We start from the raw sequence: 23,887 nt of genomic DNA, 5'->3' as shown, positions 1-23,887 counted from the left end.
CAAAGTTTTAGCAGTTAAAGTTTAAATAATAACTGCGGGTCATCAGAGATCATTTACAAAATCATTCAGTTACATCTGTTAATAATTAACATTTAGTGAAGTTTCATTTTTTTAACTAACTACTCCAGTTTGTGTAAACTAATGTTCAATATATTTGTGAAAAGTCTAGAATGTGGTATTTGTGGTATTTGTACTGCTTGTCCAACTTATCCAACATTAAACAACTTGCCTCTTAACAATTTTCTGTGGTAGTTGCCTTTAACATTCCTATATTGATTTCATATGTATGTCTCAGTCTCATCACTATAAAGTCTCTCTTCATCTTGCTCAATAGGTTAAAATTTTTTCTATAACTTAAAACTCCTGTTGGCAAGTTGTCCTCTGAAGCTCACCTAAAGCTGTCAAATGTAGTTCCCTTATCTTTATCCTTTCTACAAGGCTGAAAAAGGGTGAGTTGCAGCTCTAAATCTTAAAAACTATCACATATTTATTTAGATAAGCTTTAGAACATATATGTGCTTGATGAATCTTGCCTGCAACAACCAAACTGAATAAATAAAAACCTTGTTAAAAATACTGTATGAATTTAAACTAATATGGTTTATAATTACTGACAAGGGTACATAATACAGTAGGTCCTCTACCTCTATCTAGGATACTTTCCAAGACATTCCATATATGTCTGAAATCATGAATGAAAGTGAACACCTTCTGACACCACATATATGTTCTCTCTGCCCCTGCTCATGCCCTTCAGCTTGGTACCTATGGCCTCTCATTTCCACATCCCCTCCCCACCAAAAAAAAAAGAAAGAAAGAAAAGTAAAAGCAGAAGAGACTGTTGTTTGGGGTAGACTACTGGCACAGACAGATTTCCTACACTTTGCAGGCAGACTTCCAGCACTTCATGAGTGGATCTCCAATACTTCCTGTTAAATAAGGATAACTGAAACTGGAAAGCAAAATCACAGATAAAGGGGTTTTACTTTTGCTGTTTAAGGAGGAAACTTGTGGAACTTTACTTAGATACAATTCTGAGTTTTCATTTATTTATTTATTTTTATTTCTAGTATTTCTATAAACAAATCTAATAATCCACCATTCCAGGGACTTGCCTTTGGGAGAAAGTTCAGAGGGCAACCTTGTGAAGTTCTATATAGGATCCTTTTGACTTGATTTTCTAATGAGCTACTTCTTTCCTCAATAGCAAATTCTCCCATCTAGATAATCTTGAACCAGGTTTTTGTAACCTGATGAATAATGTGGAGTTTTAATTGGCTCTTAATTATCTCTTTATCCTAATCAAAACAGAGCTAAGGGAATTTTTCCCTTTTTATGGATTTTCCATATCATTATACCCATGACTCCATTTCATAAAAATTTCTATAAATTGGGCCTTGAAAATGGGAAGTATGTATATAAATCAAAGTATTTCTTATAAAATGAAACATTCTAAATATTTAGGGTATGCATTCAGTTATTAGTACTGCAATATGTGAACTGCCTTAATAATATGTAAATATGAAATATTTTCTTCTGTCTTATGATACAGGAATAAAATCTTCATGAGGGAACATTTAGAGGAAATATGACATTTTTCAAAATATCATTAAGGATTAGACATGTAAAATTGTTTTGATTATTGTGAAGAGGATGAAATTATTTTCCTATTGTGAATGTTAAAATTTCTCAGACTTTTGAATCTTAAAAATTCTCAGACTCTACCGTAGAACATTTGGTTAGGTCCATTCCCCATTTTAAAACAATGAAGGGATTTTGGTCAGGAATGTGGGAACTCTAACATTACTCCACCCACACTTAGGCACACTTTAGGGGAAGATAAAGTTGTAAACTCCTGATTGAACAATGAAAAGTCCCCAACCCATACTTAAAGTGAAGCAAGAACCCTTAAGCTAGGTCTATTTTTAGATCTAATACAAAGGGGTGCTAAGTACCTATGAAGATCAAATTAATCAGGCAACTTGCAAAGGACAAGATTAGTCTACTCAGGTATGAATTACTCAAAAGTTTTACTCTACTCAGGTGTGAATTAAGAATGGTCAGTCCTTTGGAAAATGTCTACTGTGATTGGTAAATGTAGAAATTTAGGGGAGGTGGCATAGGAGAGAATTTTCTTTAAAAGGAAGGAGCTGGAGGGCTCTGGAATTAGTTGAGCTTTGGAGCTGAGTTGAAGCTCGGACTAGTGGGAGTTGCTGGGTCTCTCTGAACACTAGAGTTTTGCTTGGAAGGATCTTGTGGTGAGTTGATAAAAGACTGACTAGTCTCTCTCTTAAGGCTCAGGCCTAGGCCATGTTTGCCTAGGCCCTTCATACTATATTTTTCTTATTCTCTCTCCTTTTCCTTAATTCCTTTATTTGTATTAATTAAAATCTCCATAAAACCCAGCTGACTTGGGTATTTCATATTTGGGAATTTTTCCCATGGCAACCACTTTATTTTAATATAAAATCAAGACACTAAAAATTATCTTTACAGTTTGGCAATTCAAAGTCTTGAAACCATATTTTCATGGTCACAGTTTATGGCAACCACTCTTTTGTTTGTAACAGTTTATGGTAACCACTCTTTTTTCTGTAACACTATTTGAATTATCCATCAGATAATTTTAAGAGAAAAAAGAGATCTCTTGATATAATAATGTAAATTCTCTGAAGTTTCACAGCAGCTATGTAGCACAGTAGATCAGACCTTGAGTTAGGAGAACCTGTGTTCTAATCAGTTCTCAGACTGTATTGTTGTGTGACCATGGGCAAGTCCTTCAATCTCCATTATCTAGTCCTTTCTGTTCCTCTGTCACAAAACTGACATAAGACAAAAGATGAGCATTAAAAAAAAAGAAAATAAATTCTCTGAAGCTTCAAGGGAATTATGTGTTCTTAAATTCATGTACTTGCAGTGCTAAAACTAAAATCAGACAACAGGCTTGAGCTAGGAAGTAGCATTAAATTTTATTGAGTTTGTATTGCTTTACTACATGCTCTTGGAACCAGAGAAATAGATTTGAAAAGAAGAGCCTTTCTTAAGTTGTAGGTTCATAAATGTTGGCCTCATCAAATGAATTATGCCATGTGGTTATAGTTACTGGAGAAAAGTTTCCTAATATTAATAGTGTTCTTAGTGTCCCAACAAGTTTTCATCTATCAAAAGTAATGTAAATATAACAGGAACCATGGAATAATGTGAGAATAACCAGGGGAAATTATGAAATATTAAGTGATTATTGATCATTTATTTTTAATCATTCTTTAATTAAAATAATTTAGTTTTTATAAATCAAAGTAGATTAAAACGTATGTGTGAGACTCTATGTATGCTGACAGGGCTTTGGCTCCAGCCAGTTTCCTCTGACTGTATAGTTGAGCTTCTGCAGTTCAGTTGACAAGCTGACAAGCTCAGTTCCTCATTTCTACTACAAGGAAAGATGTAGCTTATGGATCTTAATTATTATAGGGCACCTTTCCCTGAAAAACCTTCACACTCAGTGTTGCTCTCTGTCAAAGTTCCATTTTCCTATGGAAGTTGTTCTTAAGAAGGATAGTTACATAAGGCAGTTTTCTACAATGAAAATAGAAAGTGCCCCCCAATAAGCCAACCAATCGGAAAGTGTAAACATCCATGAAAATCTTTGTGATCCTCATTTATGTCTATAAAAGTTCTCTGTAAATTTATTTTAGGGTCCTTGTACCCTCTGAGGTGGTTTTGGATATACTTTATTAAGAAATTGCTAGCCATTGCTCATTAACTAAGCATGGTCAGGGATTTGGCTCATTTTCTTTTTATTGCAGATTTTTATTGTGACATATACAGTCCTATACTATGTTCCAGGTACTCTACTACCTAATAGGTATCATTACTTGAGATCATATATAAAATGATGCAATTTAGGAGCTCAAATTGCCTATGTCTAACACTTTCTGATCACATTTCGAGATTTCTTGGCAAAGTTACTGTAGTAAAGTTACTGTAATGGTTTGCCAATTCCTTCTCCAGGAAGAGAAACTGAGGGAAACAGGGTAAATAGGCAGAAATTCTCTGGAGGGTATTGAATTTCCCAGGGTCACAAAACTAATAAGTATCTGAAGGGAAATTTGAACTCAGGAAGATGTCTTCCTGACTTCAGGCCTGACACTCTATCCATGGCACTGCCCAGCTGCCCTTAATTACTAAACACAATGGAAATTAGTCGGTAACTCTCAGTACTGTTTTCATAAATTTTATATCAATTCTTTTATTATTCTTAACAATGACAGTATATACTGGGTCAACCTGGAGCTGAATTATCAAGCGAAGTGTGTCATTCATTGCTTTACCAATCCCTCTTATCAACCTGTATAAGAAAACTATCATGACTTTTCTAAATCTAATGATCTCTGACCTTGGAGTGGGAAGAATAATCTAGAAACCCTCAAGAAGCAAAGGTTTTACTATGATGTAATAACCATATTTATACTAACTTTAGGAAGATCAAAAGATAAAGCTAACAATGATATGAATTATAAATTCCAATCTCATCAAAGATAAATCTCCAAAGTGCTAAAGCAGAATATAAACAGCTTGGTAAAATGTGTATGTCATCAAAATAGTGACTTCCAATATTGCTACACCACAAGATGGTGCAATGGATGAAAGGCTGGTTCTGGTGTCTGGAAGACAAATTCAAAGCCAGCCTGCGATATTCTAGATAACCTTGGACAACTAATGAAATATAATTATACCTCACTTTTCTCAACTATAGAATAGGCATAATATAATAGCATTTAACTCACAAGATCGCTGTGAGGATCAAATGAAATAATATTTATCAAGTGCTTAATACAGTATATCGCACATATATAGTAGGTACTATTGTTCATTATTATTATTAAGACTAGCTACTATTGCTATTATTTTACTATATATTATTATTTAGTAGTAGAAGTAGTAGTTGTTGTTGTTGTTGATCATTTGGGTATTTTGCTTTCCATATACAATTGTAGAAAGATTGTTTTTCTAATCTAGCTTAAGTATTTTTCAATCAACATGAAATATAGAAAAATGCAGCTTAATGGAAAAAGTGCTAAATTTAGTGGCAAGGTTGTTCTGCTGCTTGTTTTGATACTTGCAACCTGTGTGACATTGGGCATATCATTGAACCCATCCTTGGCTCAATTTATTATTTCTAAATAAAGATTAGGTAGGTCCAGAAGGTTATTAAACCATGCATACCTTTTCAACTGGCTATATATACTATCCACATAGCCCAAAGAAATCAAAGAAAGAGGAAAAGGACTCAGATGTGTAAAAGTATTTATAGCAGCTCTTTTTTGATGGAAAAAATACTGAAAACTAAGGTGGAACCAATAAAATTTGAAGAGTGGATCAAATTATAATATAGGAGTTAAAAAAATGTGCCATAAAATTGGGAAAAGGGACAGTTTCAGGGGAATCTGGGAAGATATATGTAAACTGATGAAGAAAGAAGTGAATACAACCATTTTTATACAAACATATTTACAAAATATCATTTTAAAAATAACATTGAAAGACTTAAGAAAACTAATGCAATGAAAATATATTATTTCACATTATCATAATGAAAAATGTTATCTGTCTCTTAATAAAGAAGCAATTGACTCATTCTTCTTACTTGGATATGAATATTAGAAAGGTTTATTTTTTAGTAAGAAAAAAAGATGAAAAGGGAGAGAAAAAATACTTATTGACTAAATAAAATTTATTAAATAATAATAATAACTAAATAATAAATCCTACATTATTTTAAAGGTCCCTTCTAGCCCTAAATCCTATGATCCTTAATAAGTTCACATATATAAAAGTATAAACTTAATATTATGCTGGTGTTTAATTTTACTAATCTTTCTCAATAATCCTTCCTTAACACTATCAAAATAAAAATGTGTGTGTCTCCACAATAAAATAAATCATTTAGTCTTTCTTTAATTCATTTTTATCCCATTAGCAATTCTAGAATATGATGACACCAAGACTTTAAAATGTGGAATGAACCTTTGATTGTCTTTTGGAAATGTTCCAGATTATGTTGTAAATCTACACAGAGAACAATGGAGTATTACTAATAAATAAGTAAGGAGCAAAGGAAAAGACAATGAAAACACATAAATGTTATTGTCGACACACCACCCCCTTCCTCCTTTTTGTCCAGAATTCCTCTTCTTTCTCCATCTTATTCCCAAACCTGACTACTTGTTGTTTGGTTTTGTTTTTTTTTTCTACTTCAATCTATAGGAGAGAAAGAGAAACAGTAAGAAAGGGAGAGAAAGAGAAACAGTAAGAAAGGGAAAGAAATTAAGACATCAAAGAAAGGAGTGAGAAAGGTGATGAAACCCTAAAAACAGGTAGATAGATGGAAAGAAACTTTGTAGTATTGAGTTGGAGTGGTTTTCACCTGCTTAGAAATGGAGTAACAGAATTTTGACTTCCAAAGGAATCCTGATGCCTTTTCCTGCCTTTCCTTCCCTCATTTCAACCACTTGGCTGGTGAACACCTTGATTTTCAAATGGAAATTAAACTCTGATCATTATTTATCACTAACTTGAGAAGATATCCTTGATCATACAAAACAGACCATGTTTTAAACTGGAATGAAGAGCTGCCAGAGAAAATATTTTTAAATTTTAAAAATTGAGATGTTAAAACTATAAGGAATATTTATAGAATTAGAGGATGTTCTCAAAGGATCATCTTTAAACAGCAATTCTCCTCAGGTCAGATATATGATACTATATCTATTATATAGGTTACATATAAGTTAGAACTTAAGGAAATGTTTTCAATTAGGCTTCATAATCATACTGAACAATATTTAATTTATTGAACACCAGAAAAAAGAAGGGAAAAACCTGATACCAAAAGAAAAGGTCTCTTAAAAGTCATTTCTTCATATTCCAAAATGAAAATAAACTGATTTGTTCCATGCATGCTTATTTTTACTCTCAGATAATATGTACAACAGATCACAGTAGCCATCAGTTTGTTATCCTTATAGTCCAGTAGGTAAAGTGTCATCTTCTTTATCACAGCCACAAAATGGGAAAGTCCCACAGCAAGGTTGGAGCCATGGTTTCCAGATGGTGTTGAATACTGAGAATTGCTGTGGCACTGGCATCAATGTTTGCCGGTGCTCTTTCACTGCTGTTTCTATTCTCTTTATCACAGCTTCATAGAGCCCCTCATTATCAGGAGTAAGAAGATGATCTTCAGAAGGGTCTCTTGAAATATCAAACAGCAAAGGAGGATCATGGTAGTTGACATCCCCTGAACATGGACAAAGTCCACTCCAGTAGCAAGCTCTACCTTCCTCTGGCTGAAATTTTGGAGTCACATAATGAACCTTCCATACTGTATCACCTAAAAAAGAATAACTCAATTATTAAGAAATAGGAATAAATGTAAGTTAACTACATATTTCAAAATTATTTCAAATCAAAGAAATTTTTTTCAGATAACATTTATCAATATTCTTTCCTATTCCTCAGCTCAATAAAGTGAAAAAGAACCTATAAACTCTATTATATGCATACAAAATGATGAAAGAAGTATTTAAATCACTAATTTTAAGATAAAAATAAAAACCACACTAAGATTTTATTTAAGATCCCAGAAAGCTGGCAAAGATAATGCTTGATTAAATCAGTTGATTTTAGAATGACCTTGGAAAGACTGCCACATTAATGTTAGTTGAGTTGTGTGTTAGTAAACCATTGTGGAAAGTAATTTAGAGAAGTTTCTAAAATGGTTATACTTTAAAGATTTGATTGCTAGGAATATATTTCCCAGGAAATAATTGTTAAAAAGAATGGTTTCATATGAAACAAAATATTTATAGCAGCACTTTTCACAGAAAATAATTAGGTGGCACAATCAATAAGGATCTTGACCTGGAGTCAAGAAAATGAGTTCAAATCTAGACTCAGAGACTATATTATTCTGAGCAAATCACATAAGATGTGCCAGGTTCCTCATTTGTAAAATGGGTGTAAAAATAGCATTGGAAAAAATTTGAAGGGTTGTTTTGATGATAAAAAGTGATATTTGTAAATCACTTTGCAAATAGAGTACTACATAAATGCTAGTTGTTTATTATTACTGCTACTAGTCATAGGTGTAGTGCTAGAAATATTATAGTAGATGTTGTAGTCATCTGTCAATTGGTAAATTCCAAATACATTGTAGCGCATGAATAGAATGGAATATTACAATGGAGAAAGAAGTGAAGAATAAAGCAAAAAAAGAAAAAAAACTTATGTGAACTGATATGAAGTGAAGTAAGAAGAGCCAATAAAACAATAAATTATCTCAACAAATCACATAGAAAGAGTGACCATCTTAAAACATTAAAAATGAATATTGCAGAGAACAAACTAATCCCACAAGAAGAAAAGAGAAGAAAGCCCTCTCTACTCCATTGCAGAGTTAGAAATTGTGGGTTAGTCAGGCATAGTTATAGAGCTTTTAATATAATGTCAGATTTTTAGTCATTTTATAATCATCAATTTTTCCTCTTCTTGTTTGAAATAAATTATTTTTAAAAAGTGATTAGAAATAGAGAAAAACATACAGGGATATTTAAGTAATATAAAAGCAAAAGATATCAACTAGAATTTTGTAAAAAAAAACAACAAATGTCAACAATAAAATTTCATTGTCACTAAGAAAAAAAAAACTTTAGTATCTAACCTGAGTTATACAGCACATAACCTTTAGAGTTTACAGTATCTGTCAAGATACAGACTTTAAGACAATACTTCCTAACTAATATTCTGTTCTCATGGAAATTAAAATATTCTATTAACTTCATGTACTGATAAGTAAATTTTTTCCCAAAAACAATTTTTTTCCAACTGCCATGTTTGAAGATGATATAAATATGATATGGAAAGGTTATTCACAGTTCTTTTCTTTTTCACACAAACACTGGCTATTGTTATTCCTGAGTGAGAGATAGAAAATATTACAATTGTGTCATAAAGTAGTTCATAGATGTGGCAGTTATGAAATAGTTCTCAAACAATGCTATATACAGAAAGAAATAAGGACACAGTCAAGTCCACCTACACTATCAGGAAGGAGAGTCAAGGAGGAAATAGATTATGTTGGTAAAGTTTCATTCCTATATGTTGTAAATTAGCCCAACGTCTTCTTATCAGGGAAGATAGCTATGATCTTTGTGAAATGCATTAAAAATAACCATTGCATAGTGGATTGTCAAATTGCCCAAATAATAGTAATCACCAAGGTGACCCAATGAGAATCAAAAATCTAATTCTTCATCCCATTTAATTGTTGTGAGATTCCACCACCAACTCCCACCTTTACTAAAGAAATCTTAAGACTGTTTCCCAAAGGAAATAAATAATTTTTAGCTAACTTCTGATACTTGGGCAGAACTCAATTTTATCAAAGTAAGCCAAGATAATAGCAAAGAAAACTCATTCCACACTGGAAATATATTCTCCCTTCTGGTTAATAAAAATGAAATAAACAGAAAAAACAAATTCACCATCACTGAAAAGAGACCTAAGTATTTTTGCTCTTCTATGGACAGTACTTTCTGAGCACTTTCCCCTTCATATCAGCGAAATGTATTGATACAGACAAGCTTTGGCTCTGAGAAACACTTTCTACACAGATGAGATGGATATCCCACACAACAATAAACTAATTACATGTGTAAAAAATAGACTCGAATACAGGACTACAATCCCCATTGAGCCTTTGCTCCACTTCCCCAGGATGCCTTGTAATCTCACCTGGGCCAAGATCGAGAAGGCATTTAAGCTGATTCAAAGGCTTTTGAGGTTTTTTTGGCTCTTTTTGGACTTCCGTTTTGGAGCAGACATGGCTCTTTCCATAATGTAGGTGAGGTCTAGGCCTCTGGCCTAGACACGTGTTTTTTCTTATCCTGTATTTTCTTTAATCCTTAACTTTAATAAACCTCTAAAAAATATAATACTCCTTGCAGAGAGAAACTAATTTCTACCTGCCTCAGTCTCCCCATATTCCTAAATTTTAACTGTTACACATGGGAGCGAGTCCTGTAATTTCCTATTATATAAAAAATCCAGATTGTAGAATATAGTATATTGATACATCTTCATTCATCCAATGACCTAAAAGAGATTACTCTTCAAGAAACAGAGCAAAATTTAGTTACAAAATGGGGTTGGTTTGATTTGAGAATTGAAAAAACAATTGGATCAACACTGACTCCTTTATATGTTGTTTCATGTTTTATTTGTGTTAGTATATATTATTTATTATATATTTTTGGATTTTTAAAAATACTCACAGTCTTTTTGATGCCACCGTACTGCATGTAAATATATTCCACAGTAATGGAAGAGGAATTCATGTCCTGAGTGGGAAACTCTACCTTCTAGTAAAGGCATCAGATTCTTGCCATCAATCACTCTGAGAGAAACAAAAGAAGAGAATGAAAATCAAAAATATCCTAATCCGTGTTGGCAAGGCCATGGCATGTTTGCTCCTCTCCCCCTCTCTACTGTGCCTAATATCTTCTTGTCAGGGAAGACAGCTATGATCTTTGTGAGATGCATTAAAAATAACCATTGCATAGTGGATTGGCAAATCACCCAAATAATAGTAATCACCATTTTTCACATTACCCGCCCCTCTGCCCAGAAGTCCAATAGGAGCACTTCTTCCCTCCTCTGTCTGGAGTAAGGGCTCACATGTGGCATGAGGGTGTAGTTTGGGTACTTAGTCTCTAAAAGGTTTGCCATTACCATACTAGATGATGCGTGGTAAATTCAGTGACCATCACACCCAAAATGAAAGAAGAGTCATACATTTTCTCACATTAAATATTTTAATAAAATCATTATTATGTGTTTAATGTAATTTAATATATCTAAGCAAGATAAGTAGACTTAGAATTTAAAGGGACCAGAGAGACTTAGTCCAATCTATACCTGAATGTCATAAAGTTCCCACTTTAAGGATGGGAAACTCAATATTGGAGTATACATATGAAAAAAGAATGCAAATTATCAGCTGGGGATAAGAAGATTTTTTTTTCTACTCTAATCCTTCTTTACCCTACAAAAAAAGTTATTTCATAATTTATATTACACATGAAGTATACTCTATTCCTCTTTTGAATGTTAATGTTTGTCTATTGGCTCAATCTTACCTATATAATTTGGGCAACCTAAAAGTAATTCAAGTAACTTTAAAGTCAACAGCTTTTTGAGCTTTGAAAATAGTGAAAATTAGAAAATAATACTCTCACCTCTACCAAAACTATTTTCACAAGCTCAGTATTTGGAATGACAAAATATTTTGTTTTTCTTTATTCAAAAATAAGCATATAGATTTATTTGCCTTGAAGGCAATTCCAATATGAAGAGTCTTATATGTACTACAGTAAAGTGGTTATAGAAATAATTATATGTTTTGGTTTTTAAAAGGCATGTTACTTTGTAATTATTAGGTTAGAAACAAAACAGATATAGGTAAACCCTGTAGGTACAAGAAAAAACAAGATATTTAAATCTTATCATTTATTTGCAAAGCATAGATGCTGTTAAAGTATAAAATAAAAATAGTCATCAGTATCTAAGAAAGAATTCATATGCATAAAATATATGCTTGCACCAACCCATTTTTATAAATACGTTCTTAAATATCACCTAAATATATAAGCAGAAAATACACATTTAAATAGTAAATTATCATAAATTTATGTACCTATCCTGTGGCAACATTGCTCCAGCAACATAAGAGAGTGTTGGGTAAATATCCATGAGACTTGTAGGGTCTTTAATCACTCTACCAGGTGGGATAATTGTTGGCCATCGAAATATTCCTGGTACCCGAATTCCTCCTTCCCAGCCTCCCATTCCTTTGCCTCCTAGAGTTTCATAAACAATAGTAAAAATAATCAGACATGATCTGATGTATATAGATTTATTTAAGCAAAAGGCAAGTCAAGATATTTCTTAATAGTATATAATATGTATTATATACTCTAGTATATTAGCATTTTCTGGGAAGGGTGAAGAATAAAATGAAATATATATATATATATATATATTCTCAAGAACCTTATTGTCTAGTTGGCAAGTGGATGTATATACAACAGGGAATTTAAAAGAAATGGTATTTAATGAATAGCACAATCAACTGAAGTTGCCATAGGGTTTTTTGTGCAGTTGCCTATCAGTTGTGTCTGACTCTTCATGATGTCATTTGGGGATTTCTTGATCAAGATGCTAGAATGGTTTGCCATTTCCTTCTCCACCTCCTTTTAGAGACAAGAGGCAAACAGGATTAAATGACATGTCCAGGGTTACATAACTAGGAAGTATCTGAGTCCATATATTAATTCAGGAAGATATAATTAGAAAATCATCCTTGTAAAATATAATTTGTTCTTCTGCCAAATGAAATAGCCACATCTCAAAACAAATTCTTACTAGGAAATTTGTAAATACAATTGGATTTTTCTAATCAAAGATTATGTATGTATTTACATTTATATTTTGTATACATACACATAATAAATATAAACAGTAATAAATGATAATTTGTTGAATATCTATTCTGTTTCTAGCATCTAGTGGAATATTCTATATTAAAAATACTATAAGAAATTATCTAAGTAAAAGGGCTTAATATTTAATTGGAGAGAGAAGACACATACCCAAATACCCAAAATAATAACTGAAAAATTACTAAATATTTAAAGTATTATTTATTGGAATAATTTTATTAGAATAAAAGCACTAAATTTTGCAGTACAGACAGAAGACTCCAGACTTGAAGATAGTTTTCTAAAATCAGAAGACCCTTAGAGTAGCTATTTGTATCAATACACTTTTATATAAATCACTCTATTCCACCTTAGTCATATATAAATATATATTGAATATGTGTATGTACATGTGTGTACATAATGTATACTGTGTGTTATATCTATTCACACAAATGCATGCAAATTGTATGTTTGTGTATATGTATATATGGAAAAAGATAGAAAGAGGATGAAGAGAAGGAGAATATATACATACATATTTATGTGTTGATGCCAATATATATTATAATATGATATACATTTATATATATATATATATATGTGTGTGTGTGTGTGTGTGTGTATATACCAGTAGAGAGTAACAGAACAACAAAAATTTCCTCACTTTAAATATTCCAGGGAAAGTTGCTCTGGATTATTGTTTAATCATATACTGTATATATATTACCAATATCCATATGATGTGCAACAAAAGTAGCAGAATTGATTTTTTAAATAATGAATAAAGAACTGATATATCCAACTAAGCGCTGGCCACTTCAAGACTGGCAGCTGAGGAGGCTACCTGCTCATTCTATCTATTCTGCCTTTCATAGAATATGATTGGAATTCTTTTTTCATGAGAATTACACTCACAACTAGCTGAAGAGTTACACACAAGAGTGTTTTGTTATTTTAGAGTGCTATCTTTTTTTCAAAACAAAATAATACTCCCATCTTCTTTATCAATATGATCTCTAAATTATGTTTTACTACTAGGGCACTATAAAAAATATGCTGCTGGTCCCTGAAGGCCGTTCCAAGATGAGGACTCTAATAGGTACTACAGTAAAACAGTTAGAAAAATGATTATATGTTTTATTTAGGGAAAAAATGATATTCTGCAGTTATATTTCATTATATTCTCTGCTTTATAAATCCTTAAAGAAAAAAAATCGAGATTTGCCATTTTATCATTGTTAGAATCACTGGTATGAAAGCCTCTCTCTCAATGACGAAAACAATATTTAACTCTAAAAATTACTTATAGCCCTTTGTACATTAATTTTGTACATATAATTGTATATAACATATACAATTTTAAGTGATTACTCCATGGTGACAAAGCCAATAGGTATTAGAGAAAAGATTTAAATCAAGGTGCTCTTGATTTATGAGGTCAGTCATTTATCAGCCTTGCTATGTGGCTTTTCAATGTAAGTATTCAATATTGAGAGAAGAGTTTATATGTTTCTATAATTCGTGCCTCAAGTTATTGTGAGGACTAGAAAATTTGGGGACTATTTAATAAATATATATATATATTCATATTTCTTTAGAGATACATTTAACATATAAAATATTTTACCTTCACATTTTCCCTTTTTAAATCTTTCCAATGAAATGACTAATACTTTGGGGTATTTATATGTTTATGAATAAAAATTAAGGATTTCAATTTTGAAAAGAAAGCATTTCAATGAAACATTATTACCACCTTTATACAGTCCATTCCAACCACCCAGCTTGGATTCTCCTTCTTGAGACTCCAAACGACCTCCATGGTCAGAAGTAAAATATACAAGCGTGCTATTTCTCAAATATTCCTTGTTGATGACATCAAGAATTTTTCCTATAATAAGGACAGATGAATCAAGATAATGTAAATTCTTTTTTCAATAAAACAACTCAATCTCATAAAAAAAATAAAGTCCAAAAAGAAGGTCAATAGATCAGGCAAGTATACGTATTTTTTTCAAGTCCAAGATAGTTAAATTTGCCTTGTTTAATAGAAACTCACTTAACAGAACTAGAAACAAAATAATTCCCAAATTCACTCTAGGGAAGGTAAAATTTCTACAAATATAAATTTGTGGCACTCATGTCAAGGCAAAGCAGCAATTATTTATAGTCTACTATATTCCATATACATAATATACTTTATGTGTACTAGCTAAGTGTCTGATTTGCTAGTCTCCATAGTAAAACAAAAATGTTTTAAAGAGTTGTTAGTTCTCAAGGTCAACAAGCATAGAGATTAGTAACAAATTTGATAACAAATAAATATAAATATGCATATCCATTCCAACTAATTGCAATTATATGACTGCCACATACTCACCAGATAACAGAAAACATTAAAATAAATTTCCATTGTTAAAGAAATGAAGGATTCTACTAAACAAATTGATTAGATAGACTGAAATAATATTGATATTTGTTTCAAAGCCTTTTAAAATTTCTCAATAAATTTTGAAGACTGGCACAAAAAGAGAAAATAATGTACCTGGAAACAAATGAACAGTATTCATGTTGATTTATTTTTTATTATTTTGATGGAACCTGTGATTTCATCATGCTAGGGAAATTTCAATGAAGAATCTCCCTAATGCATGCAAATCTGTAATTACTCTGCAACTTATAGTCTTAGACAGTTGCCAACACAATAACTCCAACTATAAAAAATGAAGACAACTTTAAATGGCAATAAAACCCAGGTTAAAAAACAATGGACAACAGAAGAAGTCTTAGCAACTATGTAATCCAATCCCCTAATTTTGTAGATGAGAAAACTGGAACCCTCACTTTCATTGGGTATAAAATGAGGATCTCAATTAGAAGACATTAAAGGTTCCTTCTAGCTATATTCCATAACCCAATAACCAAGAAAAAGATACTAATTTTTCCAAAATCACATGAATAGTAAAAAGGAGGATTAGAATTATAGTTCTCTGACTCCAAATAGAGTAGACTTCTACCATGCCCTATTGCCAATATGTCTACCTAGATATGCCATTAATCAGAAAGGAGTAAAAATAACAAGTTAAAGTAGATGATAAACCAACTGCGAACAGAGGTTATAGGGTATTACATAAATCAAGTGTCAACATGCTTAACCTGTTCCTTTCTTTTCTTCCTTTGCCATATAAAAGGAAGTAGAAAGTTGAGAAAAAATGAAGACTTTTTCCTGATTATCGTAAAGAGTTTGGGCATGAAGTATGCCTTTGCTAAGTGAGCTAAAGTTGCTGACTACAGAAAAAAGAAAAGAAAAGAAATGTTATGACTTCTTTTTTTTTTTTTAAATATATTTTATTTGATCATTTCCAAGCATTATTCGTTAAAGATCATTTTATTTTCCTCCCCCTCACCCCCCATAGCCGACGCGTAAGTCCACTGGGCATTAGATGTTTTCTTGATTTGAACCCATTGCTTTGTTGATAGTATTTGCACTAGAGTGTTCATTTAGAGTCTGTCCTCTGTCATGTCCCCTCAACCTCTGTATTCAGGCAGTTGCTTTTCCTCGGTGTTTCCACTCCCATAGTTTATCCTTTGCTTATGAATGGTGTTTTTTTCTCCTGGATCCCTGCAAGTTGTTCACGGACATTACACCGCCACTAATGGAGAAGTCCATTACGTTCGATTATACCACAGTGTATTAGTCTCTGTGTACAATGTTCTCCTGGTTCTGCTCCTCTCGCTCTGCATCACTTCCTGGAGGTTGTTCCAGTCTCCATGGAACTTCTCCACTTTATTATTCCTTTTAGCACAATAGTATTCCATCACCAACATATACCACAGTTTGTTCAGCCATTCCCCAATTGATGGGCATCCCCTCGTTTTCCAGTTTTGGGCCACCACAAAGAGCGCAGCTATGAATATTTTTGTACAAGTCTTTTTGTCCATTGTCTCTTTGGGGTACAGACCCAGCAGTGCTATGGCTGGGTCAAAGGGTAGATATTCTTTTGTTGCCCTTTGGGCATAGCTCGAAATTGCCCTCCAGAATGGTTGGATCAATTCACAACTCCACCAGCAATGAATCAATGTCCCTACTTTGCCACATCCCCTCCAGCATTCATTACTTTCCTTTGCTGTAATGTTAGCCAATCTGCTAGGTGTGAGGTGATACCTCAGAGTTGTTTTGATTTGCATCTCTCTGATTATAAGAGATGTAGAGCACTTCTTCATGTGCTTGTTAATAGTTTTGATTTCTTTATCTGAGAACTGCCTATCCATGTCCCTTGCCCATTTATCAATTGGAGAATGGCTTGATTTTTTGTACAATTGATTTAGCTCATTATAAATATGAGTAATTAAACCTTTGTCAGAGGTTTCTATGAAGATTTTTTCCCAATTTGTTGTTTCCCTTCTGATTTTAGTTATATTGGTTTTGTTTGTACAAAAGCTTTTTAGTTTGATGTAGTCAAAATTATTTATTTTACATTTTGTGATTCTTTCTATATCTTGCTTGGTTTTAAAGCCTTTCCCCTCCCAAAGGTCTGACATGTATACTATTCTGTGTTTACCCAATTTACTTATGGTTTCCTTCTTTATGTTTAAGTCACTCACCCATTTTGAATTTATCTTGGTGTAGGGTGTGAGGTGTTGATCTATTCCTAGTCTCTCCCACACTGTCTGCCAATTTTCCCAGCAGTTTTTATCGAATAGTGGATTTTTGTCCCAAAAGCTGGGATCTTTGGGATTATCGTATACTGTCTTGCTGAGGTCGCTTTCCCCCAGTCTATTCCACTGATCTTCCTTTCTGTTTCTTAGCCAGTACCAAATTGTTTTGATGACTGCTGTTTTGTAATATAGTTTTAGGTCAGGGACTGCAAGGCACCCATCGTATGTGTTTTTTTTTCATTATTTCCCTGGATATCCTTGATCTTTTGTTCTTCCAAATGAACTTTGTTATGGTTTTTTCTAAATCAGTGAAGAAGTATTTTGGTAGTTCAATGGGTATGGCACTAAATAGATAAATAAGTTTGGGTAAGATGGTCATTTTTATTATATTGGCTCGTCCTATCCATGAGCAGTTAATGTTTTTCCATTTGTTCAGGTCTAGTTTTAGTTGTGTGGCGAGTGTTTTGTAGTTGTGTTCATATAGTTCCTGTGTTTGTCTTGGGAGATAGATTCCTAGGTATTTTATTTTGTCTAAGGTGATTTTGAATGGGATTTCTCTTTCTAGTTCTTGCTGCTGAGCTGTGTTGGAGATATATAGAAAAGCTGATGATTTATGTGGGTTTATTTTGTATCCTGCAACTTTGCTAAAGTTGTTGATTATTTCAATTAGCTTTTTGGTTGAATCTCTAGGATTCTTTAAGTAGACCATCATGTCATCCGCAAAGAGTGATAACTTGGTCTCCTCCTTGCCTATTTTGATGCCTTCAATTTCTTTATCTTCTCTAATTGCTACTGCTAGTGTTTCTAGTACAATGTCAAATAGTAGGGGTGATAATGGGCATCCTTGTTTCACTCCTGATCTTATTGGGAATGCATCTAGTTTATCCCCATTGCAGATGATATTAGCTGTTGGTTTTAGATATATACTGTTTATTATTTTTAGGAATGACCCTTCTATTCCTATGCTTTCTAGTGTTTTTAATAGGAATGGGTGTTGTATTTTATCAAAGGCTTTTTCTGCATCTATTGAGATAATCATGTGGTTCTTGCTAGTTTGCTTGTTGATGTGGTCAATTATGTGGATGGTTTTCCTAATGTTGAACCAGCCCTGCATCCCTGGTATGAATCCTACTTGATCATGGTGAATGATCCTTCTGATCACTTGCTGGAGTCTTTTTGCTAGTATCCTATTTAAGATTTTTGCATCTATATTCATTAGGGAGATTGGCCTATAGTTTTCTTTCTCTGTTTTTAACCTGCCTGGTTTTGGAATCAGTACCATGTTTGTGTCGTAAAAGGAGTTTGGTAGAACTCCCTCTTTGCTTATTATGTCAAATAGTTTGTATAGTATTGGGGTTAACTGTTCTCTGAATGTTTGATAGAATTCACAGGTGAATCCATCAGGCCCTGGGGATTTTTTCTTAGGAAGTTCTTTGATGGCTTGATGGATTTCAATTTCTGATATGGGATTATTTAAGAATTCTATTTCCTCTTCTGTTAGTCTAGGCAGTTTGTATTTTTGTATATATTCATCCATTTCTCCTAAATTGGTGTATTTGTTGCCATATAATTGGGCAAAGTAATTTCTAATGATTGCCTTAATTTCCTCCTCATTGGAGGTGCTGTCCCCCTTTTCATCTTTAATGCTGTGAATTTGCTTTTCTTCCTTCCTTTTTTTAATTAGATTGACCAGTACTTTGTCTATTTTGTTTGTTTTTTCAAAGTACCAGCTTCTTGTCGTATTTATTAAATCAATAGTTCTATCACTTTCGATTTTATTAATTTCTCCCTTAATTTTTAGGATTTCTAATTTGGTTTTCTGCTGGGGGTTTTTAATTTGATCGCTTTCGAGTTTTTTCAATTGCATTTCCAATTGATTGATCTCTGCTCTCCCTTGTTTGTTAATATAAGCTTTCAGGGATATGAATTTGCCTCTGATTACCGCTTTGGCTGCATCCCAAAAGGTTTGAAAGGATGTTTCGCCATTGTCATTTTCCTTGATGAAATTATTAATTGTTTCTATGATTTCTTCTTTAACTAAACGGTTTTGGAGTATCATATTGTTTAATTTCCAATTGGTTTTAGATTTGGTTTTCCATGTACCATTACTAATCATTATTTTTATTGCCTTGTGATCTGAGAAGGCTGCATTCATTATTTCTGCTTTTTTGCATTTGTGTGCTATGTTTCTGTGACCTAATGTATGGTCAATTTTTGTGAATGTGCCATGTGGTGCTGAGAAGAAGGTGTATTCCTTTTTATCCCTATTTATTTTTCTCCATATGTCTATTAATTCTAATTTTTCTAAGATTTCATTCACTTCTTTTACCTCTTTCTTATTTATTTTTTGATTTGATTTATCTAAATTTGATAATGGTTGGTTTAAGTCTCCCACTAGTATGGTTTTGTTGTCTATTTCTTCCTTCAATTCGCCTAGTTTCTCCATTAGAAATTTGGGTGCTATATTATTTGGTGCATACATGTTGATTAATGATATTTCCTCGTTGTCTAGAGTCCCTTTTAACAAAATATAATTACCTTCCCTATCCCTTTTGATCAGGTCTATTTTTGCATTGGCTTTATCAGATATCATGATTACCACTCCTGCCTTCTTTCTATCAGTTGAGGCCCAGAAGGTCTTACTCCATCCTTTAATTCTGACCTTGTGGGTGTCAACCCGCCTCATGTGTGTTTCTTGAAGACAACATATGGTAGGGTTTTGGATTCTAATCCATTCTGCTATTCGTCTACGTTTTATGGGTGAGTTCATCCCATTCACGTTCAAAGTTATGATTGTCATTTGTGGACTCCCTGGCATTTTGATTGCCTTCCCTAATTCTAACCTTTTCTTCTTCGGCTCTACCTTTTAGTCCAGTGATTTACTTTGAATCAGTACCCCTTGTCCCCTCCCTTGATGTTTCCCTTTTTAGTCCCTCCCTTTTTGTTCCCTCCCCCTCCCCCCTCTCTTTCCCTCCCTTTTTGTTCTCCCTCTCCCCCTCCCCCCCCTTGGTTTTCCCTTCTCCTTACCCTTGTTGGGTAAGATAGAATTCAAGATCCCAATGGATCTGGATGTTTTTCCCTCTCAGAGTTGATTTCCCTGAGATTGAGGTTTAAGTAACCCCCCCCCTCTCTTCCTCTCCTTCTTATAGGAGTTTTCTTCCCCTCCCCTTCCCATGTGAATCTTTGTGTGAGAACCATTATTCTATTTGTTCTTTCTTTACCCCCTATTTATACATTACATTTTCCCCACATATTAGCATACATAGATTGATATAAATGTGGTCCTTATAGAAGAGAGTTTGAGTAAAAGAAGAAGATAACATTTTTCCCCTTTCCTTAATATTTACCTTTTCAGGTATTCCTTGCTCTTTGATTTTCGGTATCAAACTTTCCACAGAGCTCTGGTCTTTTCTTTGCAAAAAGTTGGAAGTCTTCTATTTTGTTGAATGCCCATACTTTCCCCTGGAAGTATATAGTCAGTTTTGCTGGGTAGCTGATTCTTGGTTGGAGACCCAGCTCTCTTGCCTTTCTGAAGATCATGTTCCATGCCTTACGATCATTCAGAGTAGAACTTGCAAGGTCTTGTGTGACCCTGATTGGCATTCCTTTATATCTAAATTGTCTTTTTCTGGCTTCCTGTAGGATTTTTTCTTTTGTTTGATAGCTTTGGAATTTGGCAATTACATTCCTGGGAGTTGTCTTTTGGGGGTTTAGTGTAGAAGGTGTTCTGTGAGCTCTGTCAGTGGCTGTATTGCCCCCTTGTTCTAGAATCTCTGGGCAATTTTCTTTGATTATATCTTGTATCACCATGTCCAGTTTGGTGTTTATTTCTGGCTTTTCTGGGAGTCCAATTATTCTTAAATTTTCTCTTCTCCCTCTATTTTCCAGATCTATCACCTTGTCGGTGAGATATTTTATGTTCTCTTCTAATTTCTTGGTGTTTTGGCTTTGCTTTATTAGTTCTTGCTTTAAAGCCTGGTTTTCTTTTACAGTTTGGTCAAACTGGTTTTGTAGATGCATGAATTTCTTTTGCATTATTTCCCACTTTTCCTCCCAGAGGGCTTCCATCTTTTTGGTCATTTCTGATTCAAATTCTTCATGGGTTTGTGGAGAGTTTCTATTTCCTTTGGAAGATTTTGGAGAATTTTCTTGTATATCTTCTTCTATCTGCTCTGTATTTTGTATTTTGGCTCCATAGAATGTGTCCAAAGTCGCCCCTTTCTTCTTATTTTTCTTGGTATTTTGGGGCTTCTGTGCTTCTGTGGAGTTTGTCATCTCTGAATGTGGAGGATTAGCTTTTCTTATCTCTGGTGATCCGAGGCTTTAGTCCTGGGCAGATGTTGGTTCTAAGAGCTTTCCCTGGGTTAAACTGAATATGCCTCACTGGAGCTGGAATGGAAGGGTCGGACCACAAGGCCACACTCTCCCCCCAGCTCTCTTTCAGGAAGTTGCCTTCAGAATCGCTGGCCGTGAGGCTGTTTCGTCGGCCTGCGGGGGGATGGGCTGCAGCTTTCCCAAGCTCTAGGGCAAGGACTTTCACTGCGACTTGGATAGCAGGATCCAGCCCGTGAGGCTGTCTTGCCCGCCCTGAGGGTTGCTGTTGTTTCGACCAGCTCTCTGCAGCGGAAGCCCCAGGCAGTAACTTTCACCGGGACTGTAGAAGGCCCTGAGGGTTCTGCTCTCTGAGCCTGGCCGGGCTGCGGCTTCCGGGAGCCTTGGACTCTGCACTCCTACCCCTTAGGGCCGAGTGATCTCGGGTTCTGGCTTTTGAGGGGAGCCGTACCTTTTGAACCGGGTCCAGGTCCAGGAGGAGGGTTCCCAGGGTCTGTGCTGTTGATCGTTTTGAATTTCGGCGCCTTAGGAGCTTATATTTTGAGATCGGTCGGGAAGGGTTTTCCGGAGATCTGAGCTTTAGCTTTCTCTAAGCCGCCATCTTAACCGGAAGTCCTATGACTTCTAATACCATATAGAACCACAAAAGATTGAAAAGTCTGCCTTCTGAGTCTAAATTGAGGCAAACTGTATTTGTTACATTTATAATATTTTTATCACACTAATTATGCAGTTTTAAATAAATTATTATAGTTAATACATGAAAAGGGTATAAAATTATACCTAAATGCTCCCTTTTTCTTCCTAAATGCATCTTCTTTAATTTTGCTACAATTCACTAATCTAATACAAACTTCTTTTATGTAAACATAACCAAAAATATATGTGTAGATTTTCTTAACAATTTTCTTAACATCTCTTCAAACCATGACGCCACAAACATGGCACCCTCCCAATGGTGAACACCTATATCTAGTCAAAATGTTTAATTCCAGACAGAAGAACTAACAGAAAATAGTCACTTAAGTACTTTATAAACTTTAAAATATAAAAATTATACTGTCGGTGATAGTAAAGTGGAAAAATCAGCATCTTGGAGTAGTAGAAAAAGTCAAAGCCCTTCTTTGACCTGCTTCCTCATTTGTAAGGTGAAGGCATTGGAGAAGATGAAGATGATCTGAAATGTGCCTAGAAACTTTAAATGTCATGATCCAGTGGTTAGATATTTGCCAATGAAAGTTGTCCAAGTAATCAGGACTTCTGGTCAAGATGGCGGAGTAGAAGCAGCGAAAGTTCAGACCTCGGAAACCCTTCCTTACCGATTGTAAACTGAGTGCTCCTAGGACACCTAAATTCAAGGTGAACAACAGGATAGACCTGGGGAACCCTCCTCCTGGACCTGGATCAAAAGGTATGGCCCACCAAAAGCCAGAACCCTAAATCACTCAGATCTAAGGGTTAGGCAGAAGGAAGGTCCCAGGACCCATACCCCCCAACCCAGAGTGCTGAGCCCATGGCAGCAGCTGGAATGTCAGAGTCTGCAAAAGGGCCTCATGGCCGGCTATTCTGAAGGCCGCTTCCTGAAAACAACCTGACTCAGTCGAGGGGGCACCCAACACAGATAGCAGGGAAACAGAGAGAGATGGGAAGGAACCTATAGCCCCCAGGCTGGATCCTTCCATCAGAGTCTCACAAAAGGTCCCAGCTTTAGGGCACCAGCTGAACCCAATCCCATCAGGAGCCCTCAGAGGTACTGAAAGGACAGAAACCTCAGGGCTGGCAAAGGGGTTGCTGCAAAGAGCTTACCTTAAAAGTAACCTGGGCCAGTCTCCAGACATTCAACACAGACTATGGAGGAGGAGGGTTTTTTTTTTGTTTTTGTTTTTGTTTTTTTGGTTCAGGATCATTAGGCCCACATGAGCTGAAGCAAATCCCATCAGGAGCCCTCAGAGCTTCTGAAAGAACAGAAACCTCAGGGCTGGCAAAGGGCTTACCTTGAAAGCAACCTGGGCCAGTCTCCGGGCATTCAACACAGATTGAGGAGGAGGAGGTTTTTTGCTTCAGGGCTCATTCAGTCCAAACCAGCTGAACCTAATCCCATCAGGAGCCCTCAGAGCCCAGGGAGGCCATGACCCCTCCCCCCTTAGAGAGCAGGGTCTTCTGAAAAAACAGAAACCTAGAGGCAGAGTCAAGATGGCAGCCTAGAAGGAGCATAGACCTGGCAGCCATGCCACAACTTTGGAGATCCTCCATATTTGCTCCAGCCATCCAGGAAGTTTAAAACTCAGAGTAAACCCAGCCCAACCAAGCTGAACTTAATCCCATCAAAAGTCTCCAGAACACAGGGAAGCCCAGGC

General features: G+C 34.7%; 1 protein-coding gene across 1 annotated transcript in view; it reads right to left on the bottom strand.

Moving 5' to 3' along the window:
* Positions 1-6,834: 6,834 nt before the first annotated feature.
* The window catches only part of LOC100010038 (arylsulfatase H), a 58,589-nt gene continuing 41,536 nt past the window's right edge, over positions 6,835-23,887 (bottom strand). The window contains exons 8-11 of the mRNA XM_056808521.1: positions 14,296-14,430; positions 11,753-11,915; positions 10,332-10,453; positions 6,835-7,390 (exon numbers count right to left, since the gene is read on the bottom strand). Of these exons, the coding sequence (XP_056664499.1) occupies positions 7,023-7,390; positions 10,332-10,453; positions 11,753-11,915; positions 14,296-14,430 (788 nt within the window). The 3' untranslated portion in view covers positions 6,835-7,022. The remainder of the gene's footprint in view (positions 7,391-10,331; positions 10,454-11,752; positions 11,916-14,295; positions 14,431-23,887) is intronic.

This window comes from Monodelphis domestica, chromosome 8 (assembly GCF_027887165.1).
Source record: "Monodelphis domestica isolate mMonDom1 chromosome 8, mMonDom1.pri, whole genome shotgun sequence".
Classification (NCBI taxonomy): domain Eukaryota; kingdom Metazoa; phylum Chordata; class Mammalia; order Didelphimorphia; family Didelphidae; genus Monodelphis; species Monodelphis domestica.
The sequence above is the reverse complement of the archived record's forward strand: the minus strand, read 5'-3'. Positions and strand labels throughout refer to the sequence as shown.